Consider the following 27,317-nt stretch of genomic DNA (forward strand, 5'->3'; position numbering starts at 1 on the left):
GTAATACTTTTCGAGTGAATATGATAGCTTTAATAACGCGCGGCGACTTCTACGAGAACAGCTGTGTTCAAAGTGGGATTTCCCCGAAAATGCGCTTTAAGGGGCACACGTAGTGTGAAATTTCAAAATAATCCAATTTTTGATCATATTTCATCTATGTAGGTAGATTACACCTTTAAAAATAACATATTAAAATTTCAAATCGATATCTCAAATAGTTTTTGAGTTATTGCAAGAGCTGCAAGAGCAGCCGCTCGGTAACAGTGAAAACGATCATTTTATCTTTAAACGCGTTTTTCGCGAAACAGCATTTTCCGAATTTGTCGCAGTGATTATTCAAAAACAAATGATCCGATCACTATCGATTTTTTTTATATGTTCTATATATAGTTCTCCGTACAATACCTATCGATTTTGGATCTGATCAAAAAATTGAATTTTGGCAGGCCAAAAACGACCATGTTGGGTAAAAATCTACCTTTTTTTTAACGCCGCCATATTGTCAATTTTTGTTTTTTTTTTTTTATCGTAGGTCATTGTACAGACAATATTATCTAGTTTAACGAGAATTTTGTTTTAGATTTCATCTACGGATATGGCCGGAATCACTGCAGCAGTGAAGGACCTTTTTTTCGAGCCGTTGGAGATCGACTAAAACTTAAAAAATATTTAATTTTTTTCTTCAAAAATTTCACTGTATATTCTTGAAACATGTATAATATATTCTTAAAATTTTGAAATAATTGATGAAGTATTTTTTTAAATAAAAATTTCCAAAAAACACTTTGTTTTAGGCCATCACACTAGGTGTGCCCCTTAAGAATTACGCGCCAATTGGAAAGTTTTTTTTTTTTAATGAAATTTGACTTCTAAACGCTATTACCGATTCAAGAGATCGAGATATGGAGAACTTCGAGTTATAGAAGTTCGAGCTATGGAAGTTCAACTGTAAATTGTATTTTAATTTTCAACAAAGAATTCGTTTAAATTTATATAAATGCTTTAAATGAATATAATAAATTATTATTGTATATTTGTTTTTAATAATTATTTTGGGTCGGCTTTAGTATACCGTCCCACGATTTCGGGGTTAAAATGGATATGGGCGGATAGAGGAGGATCTCCAGATCACGAATATATATAATTATTGCCGCCGCAAACTTATAGTTTCTGAGTTATTTGCAATTTAAGATTTAAAATTAATAATTTTTAACTCGTTATTTCTCACTGTATATTGAATTTTCCACATATATTTTGCACTTTAAATATATTTACACTTCACACATTTGTTTATAAATATTTATTTTTAACTAATTATATTAAAATATGCTGTAAATAAGCATTTTACTTTTTGCACAATTTTGTTTATTTTTACAATAAAAAAGGGTTGCATTCTGACACAAAATAGGTGTTACCATATCACATATTTTGTAAACGAATTATAAGAATCACAATAATGAAAAAGAAAGATTATACCCCAAATACGATAAACATAATGCATGTAATGTGTAATGTAAATTATTTTATTATTTCCCATATTTTGATAATATCCGGTGTTGGTTCGACCAGGGTTATTTTTTTGAAGCGCGGCCAAAGGCCGCCAGTGCAGAAAATAGTTGTACGCGAAAAAACTTTCCATTTCCCTCTCTTTGATAACTCCCGGTGTTGGCTCGACCAGGGTTATTTTTTTGAAGCGCGGCCGAAGGCCGCCTCTTCAGAAAGTAGTTCTACGCGGAAGAACTTGTTATTCCACCTCTTTGATAACTCCCGGTGTTGGCTCGACCAGGGTTATTTTTTTGAAGCGCGGCCGAAGGCCGCCTCTGCAGACAGTAGTTCTACGCGGAAGAACTTGTTATTCCACCTCTTTGATAACTCCCGGTGTTGGCTCGACCAGGGTTATTTTTTTGAAGCGCGGCCGAAGGCCGCCTCTGCAGAAAGTAGTTCTACGCGGAAGAACTTGTTATTCCACCTCTTTGATAATCCCCGGTGTTGGCTCGACCAGGGTTATTTTTTTGAAGCGCGGCCGAAGGCCGCCTCTGCAGAAAATAGTTCTACGCGGAAGAACTTGTTATTCCACCTCTTTGATAATCCCCGGTGTTGGCTCGACCAGGGTTATTTTTTTGAAGCACTTATAAATTTTGAAACCTTGGTATTTTTTTGTAGTTAGAATGTTTACTTAATAACTATTTATTGGGTATTTGTTTTCTTCATTTTGGGAATTTTATTCATTTTGATTATTTTTAATCGATGCATGTGGCAACACTTATGTTCTGTCATCTTGCAACCGTTTTGTTATTTTACAAATAAACAGAATTCTGCATAAAATTAAATGTTTATTTACAGCAAATTTTGATATAATTTGTTAAAAATAAATATGTAGAAACAAATTAATGAAGTGTAAATATATTTAAAGTGCAAAATATATGTGAACAATTCAATATACAGTGAGAAATAACGTGTTGAAAATTGTTAATTTTAAATCTTAAATTGCAAATATTTCAGAAACTATAAGTTTGCGGCGGCAATAATTATATATATTCGTAATCTGGAGATCCTCCTCTATCCGCCCATATTCACTTTAACCCCGAAATCGTGGGACGGTATACTAAAGTTTTCCCATTATTTTTATTAAACAATCAAATTTTAATTAAAAAAAAAAAACAAAAACTTGTTTACTCTCATTTCACTAGTGAAGTAGTACTAACTGGTAAGTTTCTAAACACATTAACTCCAACGATGGGAGATCTTCAGATATTTTTTTTTTAATTTTATTAATCACTGCTGCCCTTCACAAATGAATTCATATGAAGTTAATTACTATGTATGTATATTTACCGTAACGCCTCTCCCTTTAAACTCAAGAAATAACAGTATTCTTGCAAACACCTTCAATGAAAACTACTCATTTGTTAGCACCACTTTTATCAAATGACGCTGTTTTTCATTGAGCGCATTTACATATTCTTACGATTAGAAAATAAAACATTGCAACATACATACACACATGCATTTAATTGTTGTAATTACCTGCACGCTAACGGCACCAGTGGCAGCGTTTGCCTCAACGACGGTCTGAAATTCTGATTGCGTTTCTCCGGCCACACATGATCAAACTTCAACTTGAGACCGTACTGTGGAATAGCGGTGATTTCGTTCTGCTGCAACTCCTCGAAATTTGCACTCACTGAATCCATATTGCACTGCTGACTGGCCATCGGTGAAGATAATACACAAAATGTTGTGGGAAACGCCGCTACTAAAGCGCAATCAAAACCAATTTAGCCGGTTTAGTAAATGGAATAAGCACCAATTGAATTAGAAGTAATTAAACAAATTGCAATGCAAAGAAATTCTTGCGCAAACCACATACACACACACTACACTTTTTCACACGATCAAATAACGGGGGAAAAGCAAAAATCAATTTATTCAGTTCCCCTTGCACTCAAGCAACTTTCCTTTTCATTTACAGTTAATACACTAATGTACGCCGTATATAAGCACTTCACTATGAATATTAAACACTTAAATTATGATTATCCGGCTTGAATTTGTCTATATTCTTTCCCACTAATTGTTGCTTCACAACTTTTGTGACCAAAAAAATTTTCTCCACTGAAAATTTACACGTTTTGTTGGCGCTTCAATCAACCGCACTCGCTCAATTCCACGAAAGAACTAAAATGGCTCGAAATTCCGTTGCTTTTTGCTTTTGCAGAATGCGTTGCGTGAGCGAGCGCCAACCAAGCAACAACAACAAAATCAAATGGTACGTTTTGTTTTGAATTGACGTGGAGCAGAATTGGGGAGAGCGGCGCGTCGTAATGTCAAAATGCATGTGTGTGAGCGCGTGTGTGTGGTGAGGTTTGTATGGCGAACAGCTGGTTTCAGAGTTGCCGAGTTGCCAATTGGGAATTAATGGAATTTGTTGAAATTTTAATTTAATGATTTGTATTTTGATTTGCGGGCGAGCTTATTTGATTTTTTTAAATAATTAAAATTAAAAACAATAGTAAAATAATAAAATTAGAAAAAAATAAAAAAAAAAATAAAATGAAATAAAATAAAGAAAAAATAAATAAAATAAAATGAAATAAAATAAAATAAAATGAAATGAAATGAAATAAAATGAAATGAAATGAAATGAAAGAAAATAAAATAAAATAAAATAAAATAAATTAAAATAAAATAAAATAAAATACAATAAAATAAAATAAAATAAAATAAAATAAAATAAAATAAAATAAAATAAAATAAAATAAAATAAAATAAAATAAAATAAAATAAAATAAAATAAAATAAAATAAAATAAAATAAAATAAAATAAAATAAAATAAAATAAAATAAAATAAAATAAAATAAAATAAAATAAAATAAAATAAAATAAAATAAAATAAAATAAAATAAAATAAAATAAAATAAAATAAAATAAAATAAAATAAAATAAAATAAAATAAAATAAAATAAAATAAAATAAAATAAAATGAAATGAAATGAAATGAAATGAAATAAAAAAAAAATAAAATAAAATGAAATGAAATAAAATAAAATAAAATAAAATAGAATAAAATAAAACAAAATAAAATAAAATAAAATAAAATAAAATAAAAAAATAAAATAAAATAAAATAAAATAAAATAAAATGAAATGAAATGAAATGAAATGAAATAAAATAAAATAAACTAAAATAAAATAAAATAAAATAAAAAAAATAAAATAAAATAAAATAAATAAAATGAAATGAAATGAAATGAAATAAAATAAAATATAATAAAATAAACTAAAATAAAATAAAATAAAATAAAATAAAATGAAATGAAATAAAATAAAATGAAAAAATAAAATAAAATAAAATAAAATAAAAATAAAATAAAATAAAATAAAATAAAATAAAATAAAATAAAATAAAATAAAATAAAATAAAATAAAATAAAATAAAATAAAATAAAATAAAATAAAATAAAATAAAATGAAATGAAATGAAATGAAATGAAATGAAATAAAATAAAATATAATAAAATAAACTAAAATAAAATAAAATAAAATAAAATAAAATGAAATGAAATAAAATAAAATGAAAAAATAAAATAAAATAAAATAAAATAAAATAAAAATAAAATAAAATAAAATAAAATAAAATAAAATAAAATAAAATAAAATGAAATGAAATGAAATGAAATGAAATGAAATGAAATGAAATGAAATGAAATGAAATGAAACGAAATGAAATGAAATAAAATAAAATTAATTAAAAGGAAATAAAAACAAATAAAAATGTATGTATTATCTTTACTTACTTACAAAACTTCCTTAACTTGTTTACAAAAACTACATATTTTAAATAAATATTTTTTATTTGTTCGATTTGATGACATGCATACATTTTTATAGTAACTACTTTTAAGTAATTAATATTTAATGCTTTTTAAATGAACTTATTTTATAAAATTTAAAGCTATATGCATAGACATATAACTGTATATTTATTTAAAAATATTTATTTTGCTATTGGCTGTGATTACATGAACATCTATGGTTAGCTTACATAAAAGAAAATATTTTTAGTAAACTAATTAAATGCTAATTAAAAACTATAAAATTATATATTAATTTTACATAAATTTAATTAGAGTAAATGTAATATATTTTTTTATTACTAATTTGTATTTACAACATTTTATATAACTTTATGTGCTGTACAATATGTAGTTATAACTATATACAAGCTTAAATTAGTACAAAATATATTTATTTATTTATATAGTATAATATGAATCTTAACTTTTATAAGTTTTGGCGACAAAAAATGTTTTTCAAAATATGCAGTGAGCTTAAAAATTAAACATAAATCAATAAATAAAATAATAAATTAAAATAAACGAACACAAGTGCAACTCGCACATACATAAATATAATTAAAAATAAAATAATTATCAAATAAAAAATTAACTAAAGCCTCTTCTTCGAATTAAATAAAAATTAAAAAATTATTTTTTTCATATAAATCTGTATGCTCACTTTACATTTCACTTACATACTTACATATAAATTATACGTAAACTACATCTTAGCCTAAAAGTATGCTTATAGCTAAAGTTAACAATTTTAAGCTAGACTTAACTAGTTGTATTCTTAAAATGCAGTCACTGGTTCGTTCGTACGCACATAGCACATACAGCTGTATATATTTTAAATAATATTATCTTAATTTAATGCATTGAATACAAGAATACAAGTATGTAGATTGTTTTAGTGGAAATTCTAAGTATTGGCAATGATTTAAAATATAAGATTCATTATATTTTGTAGCTCTTAAATTGAAAATATTTAGGCACTTATATATATACATACTTTTACATATATATATACATACATACATGTCTATATATATTTAAGCGCATTTGTATGTAATAAATTCGATATACTTATATATAATTCATATATAGTCACATATATATAAGTCGTTATCGTTGAAATAAGTATTTAATGCTGCATATCACTTGTATGAAAGCTTGAAAAGCTCTAATCTGGAAGCTTTCACACTCCTCTTAAAGTGATACGCACTTGCATATTTATTTATAATTTTTTGCTCGCTATTTTTAATTACACATTTGCAATAATTTTCAAATACCTATAGCGTGTTCGTAAGCGTAAATGCGTTATGGCAGTGTCGTTCGTATTTTTATCGACTCTTAAAAAGTACACGAAGTTTGCTCAAAAGTGGTGGAAGTTTAAACTCAAAACAGTTTTTATTCATTTAGAGCGGGATATACATACATATATGTAGTTGATAATAAGAATGTCGTATACCTTGCTGCGTTGGCGATTTTTGAAGTTTTGAAAACTAAGAATTAGCTTAAGAAACTTTGAATTGAATGCGGATCAAAGTATGTTTAGAAGATCTACTACTGTACTTTAGGAGAACATGTTTGTGGGTATGAAAATGAGTTTTGTCGAAATTTTTTTTTAAAAGAAATTAAAATTTTTAATAAAAATATTTTTTTAAATTAAAATTAATTTTTTATAAAAACGTGTTTTAAGAAATTTAAATGTTTTTCTGGATAAAAATATATGTAATTTTTCTATTTTTTCCTGATAAATAAATTTTTTAATGGAAATAAATATTTTTTTGAAAATATTTAAAAATAATTATTTTTTGGAGCAAAACCCTGAAGGGGACATATATGAATTCCTTTCTTATTGCTAAATTTTAGCGCAACTTTGCATTTCATTTGTTTACTGTTAATTCTTTTAATTTAAACTGTCATCACAATGATACATTGCAGCTCGGACACCCAGCAGTATGTGCAATAATAATAAAATTACACCAAAAGTAGACTCTTTGAGTATGCTACTGGTCCACCAAAAGAATTCAACTTTCTACTTAAACATAAACGAATATAGTTGCTCCATAATTCAAACTTTATCTACATACTAAATAGTACACTGTGGACACTCACATTTTCACTGCTGGACAAACATGTTGCAATCACACATGTCCACACGCAATCACAATCAGTGATCCACGCCAGTTACCAGACATTCACTCAGCAAAACATTATGCAGCTCGTCCATGTCGATCCAGTCGCGTCGCTCCTGACGTATGGACACATTGCGTATGCAGCCCTTGAAGTTCTCACGCGCCAGCACTGTGCCGCTGGGTGCGATTTCTAAGAAAAAGTATTATTTTTTATTAAGTTTGAAAACCCATTGAAATAATATAAAATAAAAATATTTACCTGGTAGACCACCTATGTAGAGCGCGGATTTCGTTTGTACTTTACTGTTGTTGCGTTGTAGTGTCGATCTCGCTTTCGTGGTCGCCATCTGATCGATGCGTAACGTGATGTGTTCGTAATCGTACAGTGCCGATATGTTATGCCATTTATTGTCGCATAGCGCGTATTTGCTGGGTAGTTCCGATTGTACGCGGAAGGGCATGCCATCGCCAAGATCGGTTGAGAAGATGATCTAAGTGAAAACGTTGTCGGATTAATATAATTATTTTCAAAAATTATATTCAAAAATGTCAGAATTAAGTACTTACATTGCCATTGTTGAGTTCTAGTGAGAGCGCTGGAAAACCTGAGGGCTCAGATATGCTCAACAGTATACCGAAAAGTTCCGATGTGCGAAAGTCGAGCTCGAACTCCAAGTATTTGCCAACATGGAAGTTGCGTTCTGTAAAGAAAAGGAATTTCTTAAGATTACTATTGAAAAGCGATAGAGGAATGAAAAGCAAGCCTAAAACAAGGATACTTTTCAAGGCTTCAATGTAATTTTCTGTTCATAATTCTGCTTCTTTGCATATGCTTGACATTCAAGAAATCTCTTTAATATTATGTCATAGTTAAGATCAATTTTCATTACTACTTACTATATATCGCGTAGGCATCGCCAGGGAAGTATGCGCCCTTCTCCACCTTCGGAAAACACTGTCCGACATGCTGATGTTTACCGGGACGCGCGAGATCTTGTGTGCTATTATTTATGCTCATGCGTCGCAGGCAACCTTTGAAGGATTCGACGCGTTGCAACAACTCGCTTGGCAACTTCGGCACCTTCTCTGGCAAACCGCCAACAAAGAGCACATTTGTGGCGGCAATCTTTTTCGGTACCTTCATTTGCGCCGATGTCTTCTGATCGGTTTGTCCAATCTCCACCGACATGGTTACTTTGCGTTCTTGACACAATATCGTCACGTGATGCCATTCACCATCGTCTAATTTGGCTGTTAATTTCAATTCTTCACGTCGACGACCGCGCACAATCAACAGCAGTTGACCGTTCTTGAGCAGCAGAGCAACATAGTGTTTATGCTTCTCCTTGGTGCCCGGCGCTAGGAAGATTAAACCGTTGGGGTAGAAGGAGCGAAAACCGAATGAGATGTGGAAATTACGTTGCCAGAAATTACGTTGTGGCACTTGAAGTTGGGCGTAACTGTGCGTTACATCGCCGAATTTGAAGGCGCTCGGCTCGTACGAATAGCTGCCGACCTATGGTTGGTTGGCGTGCGCGTGCGAGTTGGTGAGAGATGGAGATGGAGAGAGAGAGAGAGAAAGTGGAGAAATACATATGTATTTTTATATGCGTTATGTAGGCACGTGGCGGAAAGTATTCGCAGTCAACACTTTCACAAAATTTCAAAATTTTAACAATAATTAAATCGCAGCTTTCATCTGCTAGTGGAGCTTTTAGTCGAAAGTGTGATTTGGTTTTTGGTTTAGCAATGGATGACAATTATATACAGTTTTCTAAGTGCCCAGTGATTAGTGTCGGTTTTAGTTAAGCCAGTTACCCATTATTAACAGTCTTCATTCTCGTAAGTTTTAAACATTTAAACGCACCTTTACGCATCGCGCTTTTTTGTTAGTTTGAGCTTTTGTTTGCCGTGAAAGCTTTGTGATTTCAAAAGGTTAGTTTATTAGCGCAAATTTAGTGAAGCCGAAAGTTGTGTGAAATGGTGGTTAGTTTCCAATAAATAAAAAACCTTTTTCATGATTGTTTTTTTGTTAAAAAATAATGCTTTATTAAAAATATGTAAATGAAAATTATTTTTAAATATGTTTTTTTTTTTCATTTTATTACAACAACAAATTTTATACAATTCATTTATTAAAGTGCATAGTTAATATTGGCCAAAATGAAGTGAAAATGATTTTGCTTTATTATATATAAAAAATAAATTTAAAATTAAAAAATAGAATACAAAAGCTTAAACAAACACAAAAAGGCAATGTGATGAAGGTGAAATATTTTACATATTTTTTATGCGCATTCAGTTTGTGACGTCATGATAAACTCTTTGAATTCGTTTTAAATTGATTATTGATGAAATTGAGATGATTTGCGCATAAAGTTCGTGAAATGCTCACTTAAATACTAAATGAAGTGTTTAATAATGATAATTAGAATATACATAAATACATATAGAAAAACGTTTGTTCATTTCAGTTTTAAGTTTTCAGTACGCTCGTAACTCGTGATAATACACCATAAAATATATAATAGTAAACATTTGTGTATAATGAAATATGTAGGTATTTACAAAAATAATTTGTAGTCGTAGTACCGCAACCAAAAAGTTGTTGTTTTTTTTTTAAATGCCACACAAAATTTTATAATTTTTACACACATATAAAATGGCAATATTACAATATGGCCACTGATTTTATATAGAATTATAAATTTAACAGTTTAATTAGTGTTCTTATCTCAAATAATTAGAAATAATAACAAATGGTCGTTGTGTTTAGGGTACTGAGTTTGGATTTCTCTAGACTCAACAACTAAAGTCCTATAAAAATAAAAAGAAAATTCAATGATAATGCGTTTCGTACGATGATATGAGGCATGCAAGTAGCAATTTGGTGTTAATTAGATTAAGGCTGAGCGCATAGTGAAGTGTAGAGTGAGATGATGATGGTGGAAAAAAAGGAGAAGTATATGTCTTTATTTAGTGAGCACACTACAAATTTAGCATTCAAAATTAGAAACAATTTAAGAACAACAAGGCACTGCTCTTCGCTCCATTATGTGCTCAGCCTTATAAATTTTTACTAATTAAGAAGTAAGTTTGAACCCATTTCATTATGCTATTTGTCAGGCAAAAATAATATAAGATAAGGTGTTAAAAAGCCGATGGTTGAGAATTATATTATCAGCACAATAGGAATGACATAAAATAACTTAAATTAAACTTATGATGAAAACCAAAGGCATGCTTTAGTAAAAGTTTTATCTAAGTTAATAATGAAGGAATAAATCTGTATTAAGAATCGAAATTCTCTGTCTTTAGAATGAAACTGACAAATAATTAACTCTTTTATCTGTATTGGTCGGCGGAATTTGGAATTTTAACTCTTGACCCTTCACTTAGGTGAGCATTATGCACTCCCTCCTTAAATAAATTAAATTAATCTCTCAGATGTTGTTAACTTTTAAACTTAATTAGGTCGGATTTAGATCTACCCGCCGAAGTTTCGGCAAGGTTTCTTTGATTGCAAGATGAGAACTATGAAACCCGATATAATTCGATGAAGAACAAGGGATCAATGTGCATTGGTAAAAATAATGAAAAGGTAATCCTATATGAGCTATAAAATAAGTAAATGGAAAACTCGACCGATTGGAAGTCCTTTACGCTTTACTAGGAGTGATAGTGAAATGTAAAGGGTGGAATATTTAAAGATTCGGTAGCGTGAGTTCTGCTAAGATTGCGGACAATAAAATATGGTTCTAAAGAGGGTAGGTTGGAGGTTTCGTTATCCAAAAGGTGAAATATGTAAAGAACTAAGTTTTTTTGTTGCGGTCAAAGGGGAGTTTTCTTAATCGAAAAGGAAGATTAAAGAAGATTAGTGATAGGCGGCATTAAAAATTGGGTTTGGGAGCTTGAAATATTTTAGTTAGAGGGACTAGGTTTTAAAGTAATAAATATTAATTTAAAAATATCTTTAAATTAATAAAAATGACTAAAACGGGTTGGTGTTATTAAATTACCACAATTATGTACAAAATACCCAATATTTATAGCAAAAATATATAATTTCCTCAACTACATTCTTAAATGCATTTTCCACCAACTACAGAATAAAAATCAACACCACTCACCCTCAAACATCCTTCAGGCGATGCGGTAAAGCTCTTGCCAATCATCGGCTCAGTCTTAAGCAATACATCGATCAGTCCATTCACAGTGCCCATTGCTGGTCCATTGCGACCGATTTGCACGTTCGAGAAGGCTATTGCCTGATTCAAGTTGACCGTATGATTATTGAAGACCACATCACGTATGGCGCCCTCTAATTTGATAAAGGTCGGCGCAAGCGGTGTGAACTCCTCATAAGGTGGCGCACCGCCTATATATAGACCGCCAGCGTCACGTGGCATGCTGACAAGTGTGGGTGCGCCGGTTAAACTCTTTGTGTCTTGCAATTCATCATCGACCATCAGTTCGAATTTGCGACCAGTTTTAATTAAATTCACCACATGGAATTCGCCATCGTTAAGCGTGTTGTTCGATATGATTTTCAATAGACTGCGTCCGGAGTTTATCCACACTTGCAGATGACCATCGATTAAGCTGATCGAATAGTTGCCCTTGATATCTTTGTCATCGTAGTCTTCAGCAACTTCGGGTGGATAGGCGGAGAGTAGTAGCAGACAATCGGATTGTAAGGTGCGGAAGACGAAACCGGTGTTTGCGCGCTTGCGTAGTGACTGAGAGGGTAGCTCTATGTAACCTTGGCCTGTAAAGCCGGCTCTGTGGGAAGAAAAGTGAATGTATGTTTTAGATGTTGCAATCATTATTTAGTAAATATTTTACTTACTTTGTTATAATCTCTTTGCAAGACGGCTCGACGCCGAAGTGTGTTGCGCTCTCCAATGGATCGTAAGTTTCTCTGTTGACTTGCACGTCCTTCATACAGCCCAAGAAGGGATTGTCCGCACCAGGCGCCTTGGATGTTCCAGATTTGAAGCCTTAGTAAGAGAGTTAGGGCATACATTCATTTTCATTCATAATTTCGGAAAAAAAAATTTCAACTTTCTACTCACCTGGCGGCACACCACCCAAATAGTATACCGGCTTCGACAAGTCGGGCAACATGTGACTCTTAATGGGCACCGTGGGCGAACCAGTGATGGCGCGTTCATTGTCCACGCGTAAGATGCCATTTTCAGTACCGCGCTTGGGTACGAACTCACGCGCCGCCTCAATCTTAACCCATCTACCCGTGTTGTATTTGTTGGTTGTGTTTATTTCCAATTTCGCCTCATCGCCGTAATCAATGCGGAACATAATGCGTCCACGACTGAGCGTCACCGACACGGAGCGGTTCTGAAAACAAATTAAAAAATCAAAATGAGTTAAATAAATCGACCCTGGTGACTCAAACTACTTACATTCTTATCATCAACCGCCAGGAAGAGTAGCGCATTCTCATCCAGTGTCTTGAAGGTCATTTGTAGCGCGAACAAATTCATACGATACGATCTCGAACGTGACTTCTTCACCTCTGCATAACCTAACCCATTGAAGTGGCGTGCTATCGAGGTGGATGTGGATTCCTGTGCGCCAATAATTGCGCCACCACAACGTCCCTCACTAGTGATAAAGTTCCATATGCCCAAAGGCCGATTATCCACTTCTACATTGTGCACGACCACATTGAGACCAGCGCTTTGTTGCATTTCCTTCTGTGACATATCGCTCGGATAACCGCCGAGATGTATACGTTCGGTGGGCGTTTGGAAGAAGCGCGTGTATCCAGCATCGGTATTACCACTCACGGCTTGGCCGGGCACCAGTGCGCCATAGTTATTCATGCGTCTTACCAACAGACTGCCGATGTTCAGCGTGCGATTCGCCTCCACGTGATACCAGGCATCGTCATACTTGGGATCACGCGTTTGTACTTCCAACGGATGTGTAATGATGGTAGTTGTGCCGCCAAGATTCCAAATCAGACGCACATGCCGCTTGTAGAGTTCGAGTGCGATGTAACGTCCGTCGCTGCCTTGTATGTGCAACAGCGGCGAATTGCCATTGCGATTTGGCAACGCAAATGAAATCTTAATTGTGTTCGAAGTGGAGAGTCCATATAAGGTGGGTAGATATGTGCGTGAGCATTTCGGATTCAGTGACTCCAGTGAGATTTTAATCTGTAAAGTAAAAAAAATATGAGTTAGCAAGTATTTGATTTCTGCTTTAGTATCAGAACTTACGCCTTCTGCTGCGTGCCGCGCTTTGGCGATTTTGTCGCGCAATTCCTGCACCTGACTCGACATTGTATTGTTCCATTCATCGAATTTCGCCTTTTCCTTCTGTGCTTGTTCTTCCACATAAGACAACGAAATGTTGGCCAAACGTATATTGGTCTTTGTGAGCGATATATTCTCCTCCGCACGACCGAGCTTTATTTCCCAATCGGGTTCTAAAATTGCGAACTTTTCACGCAGTTTTAGAATTTCCTCGTGCATTCGTCTGGCTTTCTGCAGTTCGTGACGCATTTCGTCGCTAATATTCTTCGCGATGTCCATACTCTCTAAAGCCAATCTACGCGCTGAATTATTAGCTGCGGCATGTAAATGCGCCGAGACATTGTTGGTGCGAGTGCCTGCCTCATAGATCGTGGCTTTGATGCTGTTCACTTTGTCTTCGTTCATTTTGAGCTTTTGCTTGAGCGCTACGTGGTGTAAAATTTTTATAGTTTAAGCAAAAGCTTGCAAATTGTGTTATCCGTACTCACCATTTGTGCGTTCCATCTCGGCTAGCGCTTCTTTCTGCAGTTTTCTCGATTTGTTTAAGGATACCTCGGCGCGTTCAATCACAGAGCTATCATCGTCAGGATAGAGTCTACTTTGCGCTTCCCAAACACGTTCTTTGGCTTCAATGGAGGCGCGTCTCGCGGCGTCAATGGCATCGGAAATATTCTTATGCGCAGAACTGGTTGCAGAATGTAAAAAAGAGGAAAGATTGTTATAGAGTGATAGTTTGAACTTAGAATTGTTGCTGAATTGAATAACAATGGCTTGACTATCTTGAAATATACACATAAATGTATCTCATAAATAATAATATTAAGTGGTCTATAGAGTTTATGCAAAAATATTACCACAAGCACTTCTGAATTGTATAACTTTTACATTTTATAAAACACCATTCTTCTCATATCACTTACCTCGCCAAAATCGCGATTTTTGCACCATTTCTCGTGGGTTGAAATTGCCTGGCGTACTCATTTGAACGCTCCATCAATCTATCAGCATGCTTTTGAGCTTTAGGCAGCCAATGCTTGCGCACCTCTCGCTGTATGCCCTCGCTATCATCCATGGAAATATTCAATTGTTCATAGAGTCTATCAATCGAATCGGTCACACCTGTCAGTTGTTCTTGTTGTACCCAATTCTCTTCGATTAACAGATTTGTGCGTGGTATTAAGCTCTTGTTCAGATAACCTGTGACATCAGTGCCCAACTCATTGATTTTATTATAATCTTCCATAACATGATTGCGCAAATTCACTACATGCTCCAATGTGTCATCGATCTCACTTTGCATTTCCACCGTACGATCGGCGTGTAGACGCATATCGGATATGCGGAAATTGCTTTGATTCAAATCGCGCCAAAACATTTCGACACGCGCCTTCTGATCGAATGCCGCATCCGAGGCGTTGCCGAAGTGGTAATAGAAATGCCAAGCGCATTGCGTGGAGTTTCGTATATTCTTCACCGTTTCTTCGTGCTGTCGTATGGAGTCCAAATAGAAGCGAGCTTGATCCAAAGCCATCGGTAGGCTCATATGTTGTTCACTCTTGCCGTAATTGTTAAGCGTGAAAATATATTCCAAGATATCGGAACGGAGTGCGCCTATATCCACGTATAGAGTGGTCACATCGTTGCGTAGCTGGCCGGTTCCTTCTTTACGTTTGCTCGCTATGGCCAGCGCTTTGCGTGACTGAAATTTATTATTCTCGGCATGTGAATCGATCTTCAGCAATTCGTTGGCATCATAGCTGCCCAACAACTTGCGCGCATTCGTGTAGTCTTCGTAGTGAATTTGTAGTGTATTGTAGTCGCCCTCGTAGTCCTCTACTTTCAGATATGGTGCCGGTATGCCCGTCAAATCCATATTGTGCAGGCCGCGGCGCAACTTATTGCTGATCAGCTCGATGTAGTCCAGCAACAGCAGCGTGCAGTTGTCGCAAACTGAAATTTAGAATCATCAATATCAAAAACCGTAGAAACTATTTCCCCCCATGTAACTTACTTCGACAGCCGCGGTCCTCCAGATGGTTGCGTTCCGCAATGCATTTGTCGCACTTAAGACCAGTTACACCCGGCCGACATTGACACTGCCCAGTTTGACTGTCACAGTCGTCGCTTGTAGAGCCATCCAGATTGCAGTCGCACGGCTGACAGGTGCTGTTCGGATAAGCCAGTGGATTGCCGAAATAGCCAGTACGACATTGATTACACAGCTTGCCGGTGTAGCCAGGTTTACACACGCAACTAACCTCACCCTGCCAGACATTGCAGCCTTTGGCGAAGTTACGACTAGTCTCCGGGCAGGGACACGACTGACAGCCATATGGCGAATTCGGATCGCCATAATAGCCATCAGCACATTGTTCACAGTGGCTACCGCCTGTGTTGTCGCGACAATTCTAAAAGTTATGTAAGAATAAATAAGCTTGCAGCTGAAGAGTACAGTTAGATATTGCACTTACCAAACAAACGCCGGTCTCGCGTTCACATTCATTGCTACGTCCGTTGCAATGACAGGGCACAACGCGTCCGACGAGATCCTCTATGAAGACTGTCTCAATTTCGGTGACATTGCGATAACGATAAAAACCTTTGCCGGGATCTTGACACGAGAGTCCATCATAGCGCTTCGGGCACTTGCAATGCTCCACACCTTTGGCTATCATATTCGTGGAACCGTAAACATAGATGGCTGAGTCCATATGAACGTTGCTGAGTCTAAAAGAATTATAGGCAAACTTGTAGATAGTTTCATATTTGGAATAATATATAGTTTCCACTATAAATAGCAATTGTACCAAAGTTGTTACTAATAGTAGCAATATTTGGATATCATTGAGACCATCAGATCTTTTGTAATAAATTCCACCGCGAAAATATTATTTTACTGTTATACTTACACTACTTCAGTGAAGTCCGCGAAGGCTGAGGCCCGCACAAAGATATGCCTGACATTTTGCAGCGCTGCCATCAAAGTGGCACGATCCACCGTTTGACTGTTGTGATGATACTTCCATTCGGATTCGTGTAGTGGCACTTTGTAGGTCACATTGAGCGCGTACTCGTAGTTCTCGTATTCGTAATAGTCGAGCACCAACTTCTTGTGCGAATGTATCTGCACTAGGGGGAAACGTGAGAGCACATTGCGTTCCAGTGGACGATTTGCGCCTTCGATCAGTAGCGTAAAGTACAAGTAACCGCCATAGCTGCTGGTGCGATCACCATAAAATTGTGGTGGCAGTTGGAAGTAGAGTGGATGAAAGAAGTTCGTGTATGCACCGATTGACACATTGCCCGTGGAGCGCGGTATCAAATTCAGATCGTTGAGCAGGTGTATTTCGGCATCTTCCCGATAGCTCTTTGCGCCCGCCATCTGCACAACAACAATATACTCATATTCGGTATTCGTAACATATTGTGGACGTATGTACTGCACGCTCAGATTGCGTGCCTCTGCCATGCGTATATGTCCCCACGACCATTCGCTCTGCACACACTCACTCGAACGACCAAAGCAGAAGCAACGCGTACAGCCTTCCGGATTGAGCGCCGACAGACCAAAGGTTGACTTCATGCACGTGTCACACTTGAGACCGACAACTAGCGCTTTACACGGACACTGGCCGTTCGCATCGCAAGTGATCGAGCCATCTGCATGCACAAACGAACCATCCACATTGCAATTGCAACGTCTGCACTCCGGATAACCGAAGTAACCAATCGCACACGTGTCACACTGACGGCCCGCATAACCCTCACGACACTGGCACTGTCCGTTCAGCGACTCACACAGCTGCCCAATCGAACCGATACGATCGCAGGCACAATTGCGACAACCGAGACGCGGCTGCCAACCCCAAGTACCGGCCACACATTGCGCACAACCCAACCCACGACTGTTCGGCGGACAGATGCAACGACCATTCAACGGATCACAAACTTGTCCTTCGCCCGCACACTGCGTACAACGTTGACAGCCATCGGTGGAGAAGCCGTAAAAACCGTCCGTACACTCGTTGCAATGTTGACCGCCTACACCGATCTTACAATCACATTGGCCCGTCCACGGGTTGCATTCGTGGCTGCGCGAACCGGCCGGATCGCAGCGACAGTCATGACAGCCGACGCCTTGCGTGAGGTTCCAATGACCTGATTTGCATTTGTCGCAGCGCCGGCCGGTAACGTTGGCCAGACAGGCACATTGACCGGTACGCTTGTCACATGAGGCGGCGATGGCGCCGATCGGGCTGCACTGACACTCTGCAAAGATAAAAAAAAAACAAAAACAGTAAATAAAAATGAGTAAAAGATTTTGTGTGTTTACAAGAAGTGAGCATTAATGAATGGCTCGACTTGGACTGGAGATGAATGAATATAGTAGTGTGAGAAATAGTCGCGTTGAGAGTGCGGGTGGAAGAAATAAGGCATCGGAAGATTTATGACGGTAAAAATGCGGAAATGAGTACGTTGCATGAAAGCGTAGATATTTACAATTTAAATTTTATAGTTGAAGAGATGGACGACACGACGCACTGTGTTAAAGGCTTTTAAAGCCAGTTTCATAAAACTCTAGTTTGCTTAAGGAGTAATAACAAAATATGACTGTGTAGCTTTGAGGAAGCACCACGATGTTTGCAATCACGTTTTAAATTTGTTTCTTCGCTGATAAGAATCAACTTTTTCCTAAAAACCCACCAAACAAGTGGGCACGGCACAGAGTTCATTACAAGCCAAAAAGACAAGAAAAAGGGTTGTAACAAAGCCCACAAATAGTGCCGCTGGCAAGATCACTATTTCGTTTACAAACAACAGCCGTTACAAGTTCTCAAGTAACGAGGTTGCTAGCACACAATGAGCACAATGCCAATAAGACCAAGGGAAGAAGCTCCAGCTAAAGTGGGGGCATGCGGCGTACTACTCCAAAAACTGGTCGGTTTATTTGCATACTTCACTTTTGTAAGTATGTATGTCTTATTACACAGCGGAGTAGTGGAGACAACGCTTAGCCTTCAATAAGAATAGCGACAAATTGAAAGCCAGACTTACAACCAGGACAGACCGACGACTGACTGACTCGATCGTGGCGTCAGCGGCAGCAACGGCGGTGATGAGCCGCTGAGACATACTTACAATTCTACGCAGACAAGTAACAAGTAGGTAGGCCCCTTTGTATGTATGTATGTGTGCAGTTTTCTCAGTAATGATATAAAAAATGAAATGTCAATTTCTGCCAGACGCCAAAAGCAATAAAACAAGTGGTACGTCGATTTTTAAGAGTTTTTTTTTGAGAGTTGACAAAATGTTTTGAGCTTTAGACATGCGTCGCGACATGACCGTAGGCTCTACATGAGCAAAGTGCAAAAAACAAAAATATTTAAATAATAATAATTTTACTGTTTGGGCTTAAACGAAGCTGCTGTCAAAATTGCTGCAGGCCGTAGCACGACAATTAAGCGAAGAGCCAATTACAAGATTTGGACACGCATGCCAGTTCAAAGTGGAAATAAAGTATTTGCGATTGCAAAACTTACATGATGTAAGAGTAAAGTCCATTCCATTTGTTCGAATGCTAGTTTTTTACAGATTAGTGAAAAACTGTTGAGAACCAAAAGTCACTGGAAACTTTTTGTAAATATGTAGCAGACTTGAAAGCGATTTTCAGTTTCAGATTACACTCCATCAGATTACTCCATCACGGAATCTTTTTGATAACCTTAACTGGGAACTATTTCCAAAAGGTTAAGATTCGAGCAATAAATATAGCCTATGTTACTCATGGTGAATGTAGCTTTCCAATGGTTGAAGAATTTTTGAAATCGACATAGTAGTTTTCGAGTTTATTCATTACAAACATACATACAAATCTTTCCATATATGACATTAGATATATACAGTTTTTTCTAGTAATTGAGTTCCCCAATTCTCAGTTCCCTGGACGGATTGTTTTAACATTACATGATGAGTATCTCAGCAGTAGGATTAAGTAGTGATTTAATTTTGAATCGGACTATGAACATTTTTTCTAATGTTTAAATACTTGATTCATTGAAGTCGGTCATAATTTGGATATTATGGCTATGTTAAGCATTTTCCTGAGCCTTGTCACGCATTTCTGTTTTTGTAAAGAAATCCCTATAGTTTCTCTACTAGTTTAAATACAATCGAGATGGCAAAACAATTTTTTCGGAACAATGTGTGAAGAATTTTTAAAAAATGTTTAGAGTAGAGTTTGAGTTATGTATTATTATTGGAATATCCCACATAAAGAGTCTAATAGTAATTACCGTGGTCTTTTAACCCGTTTAGAAGTCTATTCTCTCTCACGAAAGGATCATCGAAATATTTTTCCAGTAGGTAATATTTTATGGGTTCCCAGTGGCGCACGCAGGAAAAAAATTTGGGGGGGGGGTTTAGGTAAAAAGACAATGTTTCATTATTTTATTCACAAATTTAAGTCTAATCTTCATTTATTTTGGGCCATAACATTTAAAATCTCTTCCTCCGTCACGTCTATATCTCTATGGATATTCAAGAGAACCATTCCGTTCAGGCGTGCTTCTCCAGGTTTATTTCTTAAATATGTTTTAAGCCTGCGAAGTAAGGAAAACGAGCGTTCACTTGAAGCGACAGATATAGGGATTGTTGCTCCAATCTTTAAAAAACGATGCACTGTTTTGAAAATTTTCATTTGAAAAACAAATAATAAGTAAAGTTGTGTATCTAATTCAGACCAGTTTTTTCTGGTTGTTTTTATTAAAAATATAGACATTTTAGTTAAGGCACTCAAGTATTTTTTTGCAAATAGCATAATTTTTTTTTAATTTAAATTTATTTCACAACAGTTAGCTCATGGAACGAAAACTGAAAGTCATATAAATGAGTTTTTAGTTTTTCTGTGTTATGATTAACAATAAACTCTAAAAAAAATTATAGAAACCTTATTGGTGACTTTTCAGTTCAGAACTAATTTTCAAAAGAAGTCCATTTTCGACTCACAATTCCCCTTAAATCTAAAAAAATCCAGTTCAGCCGCCACAGAGTTATAAGGCAAACTCATTACTTTGAAGCAAATTAAAAAAATGTCTCTGTACAGTTTATATTTTTCTGGGTTTTTTAATTGGCCTACATTCCCACAACTTTTTAATACTATCCAGATACAATAGGTTTGTTTTTAGTTTAACATTTTCATAGTTTCAAAAAATTAAATTCTATCAGTAGAAAAGTATCAAAATAGGCCGTTTGTGAACAAAAAAGTATCAAATCACAAAATTTAGAAAAAAAGTACCAAAAAGATACAATGGTATTAAAACGGCAATGCTGTTAGGAGACTAATGTATTCATTTATTTTACATATTCATACATCGTCGGCAGAAAGATTGCTTTGAAAACAACAAATTAAAATTTTTCAAATGACTATGTAGAATTAAATTCTATTATTTAAAAATGTTAAAACTGCGTTCGCCCCTGTGGGTTCCAAATCTTAGTACCTACGTTTTATATACAAATATGAGCTCAATATCTAAATTGTGCTGAAGATACTCAAATTTTGGATTTTGTGTATCGAGGATCTACCGCAGTAGGGAAAATGTATAATAAAATATTACAAAATTGTGTTATAAAATATTTCACTTCTGTCATCAGGTGAGTCTCCTTCGAAAAATGAAATATGCTTCTAAGCAGATGTTACAATATATTTATTTGTATCTTAAAGAGTGTTGAAAGGTCTAGGAAAGGTAAAGGTTAGGATTTTTAACTACATATATCATATGTAATGGCTGTGATGAATTTTCAGGGCACTTAGAACTTATTTTACAGGTCCTCAAAATCAAAATATATTTTTTTAGGGAAAAATGTTTAAAATATATTTATGTACATATTTTATATATACTCCTATTTGTGTTTTTACTATTTTTAGAAGCTGTTCAATTTTACTTCAGAATATATTTGTGTCCATAAGTATAATACTTATATGTATATGTATTGGCATATAAATGAATATTGGAAACTTAATTGTTAAGCAACTCGTGAGCAGGTCAGTTAAGGTGGATATAAAGAGTCTGTGCGCCTGTGTAACGATTTAAAAACGAGATGTGCAAGTAAACAAACTGTTTGCGCAAAAAAAAATATTTAAATGCAAATATTTTTAAGTCACACTTGTAAGTCTATATGTATGTATGCAAAATGGCATACAAATTTCAGCAAGAAACATTCAAAAACTGTAATGGTTTTCAGCTTGAATAATGTGGGTCGCAAGTTGGCGTTGGTTGGCCTACGCCCACATTTACACGCTGGTGACGGGGCGCTTACACTAGTAGATAGTACATATGTGCATATGTTTGCATATGGGAATTACAGCAACACAAGCGCTAACTCAGTTGAGGCTAGCGCTTTTTCCGGACGCCTCTGCAAACAGCCGCCGAGGAAACTGACAATCGCAAATTGTGAATGGTTCAATGGTTGGGCGGCTTGCGAGTACACGAGTTAGTGTCTGATTGAGGATGTATTTATGTAGTATTTGCAGCAAGTATGCAGATTTGAGTGTGAGTTTGAAGATTTCATTCATGAAAATCACGTGTTTGGGCGGCAGCAACCAGTAATGGTTAAAAGGAGTTTGACTCGTGAGTATCACAAGCGTACATATGTATGTATATTAGTCGCCGTAGTCATTAATGGTTTTTGTTTTTTTTTTTCTGCAGCGTGTGTGGATAGGTGGGAGGAACAAGTGAGACGTGCATTTGTGTGTCGCCAATTTTATGTTGCAAGCAATGCCATTTCCATGTGGGCTTCATTGAGTGATTCTACGTTGAATAACTGACTTGTGGCTCCATACATTTGCACTCAACTGTGTGCATGTAAGACGCGCATGCGCATTGCCGGTAATCACTTTAATTTACATTTTTATAGTCTTTATTATATTTACTATGTTTGCATTGGCGTCCACACATGTCCTCGCTGTGCAGCCGTTTACCCTAAGGCATTTTCATAGTTTCGCGTGTTGTCATTCAGTTGTTCAATCAATCGTTTCAATTGCATTCGCTTAAGTGGCTCCCCGTTATAAGTGTTTAAATATAGTTGTTATTGTTGTTGTTTTTTTTCATTCGCTAGTTTTAATATTTTTATGAATGAGTTGTGAATGGTGTGTATTTTGTGCAGACAGTGTATGAAAGCTTCAAGTACGTGTAGACAGACTACTTCTTCTTCTTCTTGACTGGCGTAGACACCGCTTACGCGGTTATAGCCGAGTCCAAAACAGCGCGCCACGCATCTCTCCTTCTGGACTACTATGGCGGCAATATTTATTATATTGGTTAATCAAGACGGCTCGTTCAATGCAAAGGAAGTGGCTGGTTGAACCTTTTTAGTATGTATATAACAGTTAGGATTTAAAAAAAAAATCGTTTTTTTTTTCGTTTTCTAAATATATATATATCTGAGTATACACACACAAAATTTCGACGAATATTTTCGAAGTTATGGACACATTAGTGAAACTCGTTTTTCTCGAAACGGTGTTTTCAAAGTCGGTGAGCAAGATTTCTCAGAAACGGCTGAACCGACCGGTCTGAAATTTTTACACAAGCTTTTTAACTATATATTTTAGTAATTAATAGAAGGATTTCTCCATCCGATGAAAATTTCTTATTTTTATAAACAATTAAAGAAGAGAAAACAATTAAATTTTGGTCGAAAATCGAACCTTTTGTTTGAGTAGCCGCCATTTTGTCCAAAAATTTTTTTTTTTGCTAATTCCTTAGATCAATCCCTAGATTATTTATTATATTAATGAAATTTATTTGGTTTTTGCATTTTAGATGACCCAGTCCAGAGATATCGTGCTCACCGCAAGATGCTTTTTTTTGTGGAACTCTGCAAAATTGGCAATATCAACGTTCCCGATAATTATTTTATATTAAAAATGTGAATATAGTTTAAGGTTGTCAAAATATACCTGCCAAGTTTCAAATCAATAAACCAAATAGTTTGCTTAGAAAAAATTCTTGAAAAATTCCTTTTTTCGACCTCTTAACTGTATATAACCCCTTAATGTATATAATTACTGTTGAACTTTCAAAACTCGAACTTCTATTACTCGAACTATTGAATTGGCAATAGATGGAGAAATTTCGCACAAATTTCCTTTCGTAACTCGGAAGTCTCTCTAACAGAAAAGTTTTTTTTGTGGATTACGGTGATTTTAGTTAGGAAGTTCAATTGTATTTCAGTTCCAGTCTGAGATACTTCCGTTCAAAAGTTCTTAGCGATGCTCCTATATAAAACGTTGGAAAGGAGTAATCTTTTCAATCACCGACTGCTTGAAGACTTTATAGTTGCCTATTTCAGTTTCCAGAACTTCATTTAGTTGACCTGCGCTATTTTTCTTAAGATTCTATATAATCATAGGCTCTTAAACGAAGTCATAGTGAGCGATCTCAAGCTGAAGATGTTGCTAAGTGAAGACTTTGCTAACGCTAGGCAGGTTTTGAGATCTTTATAATCATGGTTTGATAGTGGGTGGTTATTTCTGAAGTTTAGAAATCCCCCACTCCCTCTGATATTAAAAAGGAAGATATTGCCAGCTGTTGTACGAGTATTTATACTAGAAGCTAGTACTAGAACAGCATTAGCTACCGATAGAAGAGTCGTGTTTATTTCAATGGCGGTACTTTTCTTTGTTGGATGGTTAGATTTTCAATTATTTATTAAAAAAAATAATCTTCGCCAACCACTTTAGCGCAACGTAATTGCTTTCAGTGGCAGCGGAACTACAATACGCCTGCGCACCAAGTCGAGTTCGATCAACTCGCTACGATATTCTTTGATTTGCGTCGTTTTATTTGTGTGTTGTCATATTTTCCGCAATATTTTGCTTATTGCTTGTTGAGCAATTTCAATATGCAATTTGTTGGCTCAAAGTTGTTTGTTGTTATCGCTATTCAGCGGCTCTACGAGTATGTCTTCGGATCGGTTAGTGTTTTTTTTCGAATTTTCCACATATGTGTTGTCATTTATAATGTGATTTTTTTAATTTACACAGACACACACACATACAACTCTGGTTGTACATGCGTTCATTTGTAATTGGCTTTATTTTAAGGAAGCGTGGGTTTGTTTATTGGCAATTTTTGTTGCCGGTTTTTTTGCTAACATCAATTTTCGCTATTTTTGCCTGCGCTTAGGTGACTGCCCCGAACGGAGTGGCTATTAGTTTTGGTTTGTTTTTTGAAATGAACACGTTTCGCTTAGCAAATTAAAAAATATATATTTCTGCTGGTAATATAGATGTGTATGTCTACCTATGTATAGTTAGCTAAAATTGCGAATTAAATAATGTGGGCGTATCAGCACCGGGGGCGGCTACCGACTCGCTTGCTGCCACATTGCCTGCCCAAAATAAAAGTTGGTCGACACACAGATGACTGGACATTTTCATTTTCAAAAACACATTAGCAAGTCATTTCAAAATACCGTTATGTGTGTAGTGCACATATGGATAACCAATTACTTTTGGTAATGAGTAATTGATAGCAGTGCTATTTGGATTGCTTAATTTATCATTAGTTTTAGATTTATTTGGTAAAAAATTTGTTGTTGACATTAAATTTAAACTCAGACAATGATTGATTAAAAATATTGTTAATTTCTTCTACAATTTATCTACTTTAGGTTTACTTAAATAAATCCTCAAACCCAATTCACAAATGCTTACAGATCAGGAAAAGTTGAAATCATTCATTACTTCCTCAAACATTCAATATTTTTGGTTTGGACGGAGCTCAGAGAGTATGGAGGAAACCCAAAGAAGCCTTAAATATACTCCAACTGTTAAACATGGACGTGGAAACGTGATGGTGTGGGGGTGTATGACCACAACAGGAGTTGGAAGACTTGTATTTATTGATTCTACAATGGACAGCACCTTTGTTTAAAAATTTTGAAAGAAAACCGCGAACAGAGTTCATCCCAGCTAGGGTTAGAGTGGAAAAACTTTTTATTTCAACAAGATAACAATCCTAACACATCTCATATCTCGTTACAGAATGGCTCTTATACAATACTAAGCAACTACATACGCCTCCCCTATTTCCGGTTATAAATCCTACAAAAAAGGTGACTCGCTATCGTGTGACTTCTTTAACCTGATAATGGAAAACTTAGTTCGAGCCGCAGAGCTAAACAGAGAAGATACAATTTTTTATAAGAGTGTACAGCTGCTGGCGTAAGCCGATGATATCGATATCAATGGATATAACACCCGTGCTGTTAGCTCTGCTTTTTTCCCGCCTGGATAGGAAAGCGAAGCGTATGGGTCTGGTGGTGAACGTGGCTCCCACTTCACTGTTGACAGTCATAACTTTGAAGTTGTAGATAATTTCGTATACCTGGGCACCAGCATCAACACCGATAATAATGTTAGCCTTGAAATCCAATGCAGAATCACTCTTGCCAACAGGTGCTACTATGGACTGAGTAGGCAAATGAAAAGTAAAGTCCTCTCTCGACGAACAAAAACTAAACTCTACAAGTCCTTCATCATTCCCGTCCTACTTTATGGTGTAGAAGCGTGGACGATGTCAACATCCGATGAGACGGCACTAGGAGTTTTCGAGAGAAAGGTTTTGCGGAAGATTTATGGTTCCTTAAACATTGGCAACGGCGAATACCGTAGACGATGGAATGATGAGCTGTATGTGTTATTCGACGACGTTGACACAGTCCAGCGAATAAAAAGACAGCGGCTACGCTGGCTAGGTCGTGTTGTTCGAATGGACGAAAGTGCTCCAGCTCTGAAGGTGTTCGATGCAGTACCCAGTGGTTGAAGCCGAGGAAGAGGGAGAACTCCATTTCGATAGAAGGACCAGGTGGAGAAGGACCTGTCTTCACTTGGTATTACCAATTGGCGCCAAACTGCCAAAAGGAGAGATGCGTGGCGCGCTGTTGTGGACTCGGCTATAACCGCGTAAGCGGTGTCTACGCCAGTCAAGAAGAAGAAACCCTACAGAACATTTTTAGAACTTGTTGTAAAAGAGGATTCGCATAATACATGTAACACCCAAATAGACTATTAAACCAGCTTTGATGGCTGAATGGGAGAAAATTGCGTAAATGGGGCAGCAAAAAGTATTTTTTTGTTTCCACATAACGGTTACTGAAGCTTTTTCTGGAAGAACAGCGTGTTTACAGCAAGAAGATTTTACAAAAAAGTAATGACAGTACACTGTAGTAACGCAAGAAACGGCACCCTGTTTAACAAAACAGAGAACCTATTATACGCCTTTATGGAATTAAAAAAAACTAGAACATGCTCTCCAGGAAATTTATCATTTCTTATCAGAGAAATATCCAAATGGGGATTATGAGTTCAAAGGCTGTATCGATTCTCCTCTCCTGCCACTAAAATTAGTTAGAATGGTATACGAATAGCGAATAGTTCCACTACCTCGAGTTCGTAAATGAAGAAGTGACTGTTAATTTAGAAGTATAGAGCGATTAGCCATAACCCACAAAATACTTCCTCAAAACATTTCGGTAACATTTTGAACTCTTAC

The 27,317-nt window shown here is 35.7% G+C and overlaps 2 protein-coding genes across 6 annotated transcripts in view; both read right to left on the bottom strand.

The window, feature by feature from the left end:
- The window catches only part of LOC105212034 (non-lysosomal glucosylceramidase), a 40,134-nt gene extending 36,413 nt beyond the window's left edge, over positions 1 to 3,721 (bottom strand). The window contains exon 1 of one of the 2 annotated variants that reach the window (XM_011183783.3): positions 3,028 to 3,721. In XM_011183783.3, coding sequence (XP_011182085.2) covers positions 3,028 to 3,215 — 188 coding nt within the window. In that variant the 5' untranslated portion in view covers positions 3,216 to 3,721. The remainder of the gene's footprint in view (positions 1 to 3,027) is intronic. The other variant, XM_029040048.2, reaches the window with a different exon arrangement.
- A 2,263-nt stretch (positions 3,722 to 5,984) lies between these two features.
- Positions 5,985 to 27,317, bottom strand: part of Lama1_0 (laminin subunit alpha-1) — a 174,600-nt gene continuing 153,267 nt past the window's right edge. For 3 of the 4 annotated variants that reach the window (XM_011183784.3, XM_029040055.2, XM_029040054.2), the window contains 14 exons: positions 16,671 to 18,030; positions 16,233 to 16,488; positions 15,773 to 16,169; positions 14,682 to 15,711; positions 14,250 to 14,446; positions 13,726 to 14,186; positions 12,904 to 13,662; positions 12,556 to 12,838; positions 12,330 to 12,480; positions 11,611 to 12,262; positions 8,378 to 8,996; positions 8,048 to 8,181; positions 7,740 to 7,971; positions 5,985 to 7,670 (listed from right to left, as the gene is read on the bottom strand). In XM_011183784.3, the coding sequence (XP_011182086.2) occupies positions 7,516 to 7,670; positions 7,740 to 7,971; positions 8,048 to 8,181; positions 8,378 to 8,996; positions 11,611 to 12,262; positions 12,330 to 12,480; positions 12,556 to 12,838; positions 12,904 to 13,662; positions 13,726 to 14,186; positions 14,250 to 14,446; positions 14,682 to 15,711; positions 15,773 to 16,169; positions 16,233 to 16,488; positions 16,671 to 18,030 (6,686 nt within the window). In that variant the 3' untranslated portion in view covers positions 5,985 to 7,515. Of the gene's footprint in view, positions 7,671 to 7,739; positions 7,972 to 8,047; positions 8,182 to 8,377; positions 8,997 to 9,040; positions 10,298 to 11,610; positions 12,263 to 12,329; positions 12,481 to 12,555; positions 12,839 to 12,903; positions 13,663 to 13,725; positions 14,187 to 14,249; positions 14,447 to 14,681; positions 15,712 to 15,772; positions 16,170 to 16,232; positions 16,489 to 16,670; positions 18,031 to 27,317 lie in introns of those variants that run through there. The other variant, XM_011183785.3, reaches the window with a different exon arrangement.

The sequence above is a fragment of the Zeugodacus cucurbitae genome, chromosome 3, assembly GCF_028554725.1.
Source record: "Zeugodacus cucurbitae isolate PBARC_wt_2022May chromosome 3, idZeuCucr1.2, whole genome shotgun sequence".
NCBI classification, from domain to species: domain Eukaryota; kingdom Metazoa; phylum Arthropoda; class Insecta; order Diptera; family Tephritidae; genus Zeugodacus; species Zeugodacus cucurbitae.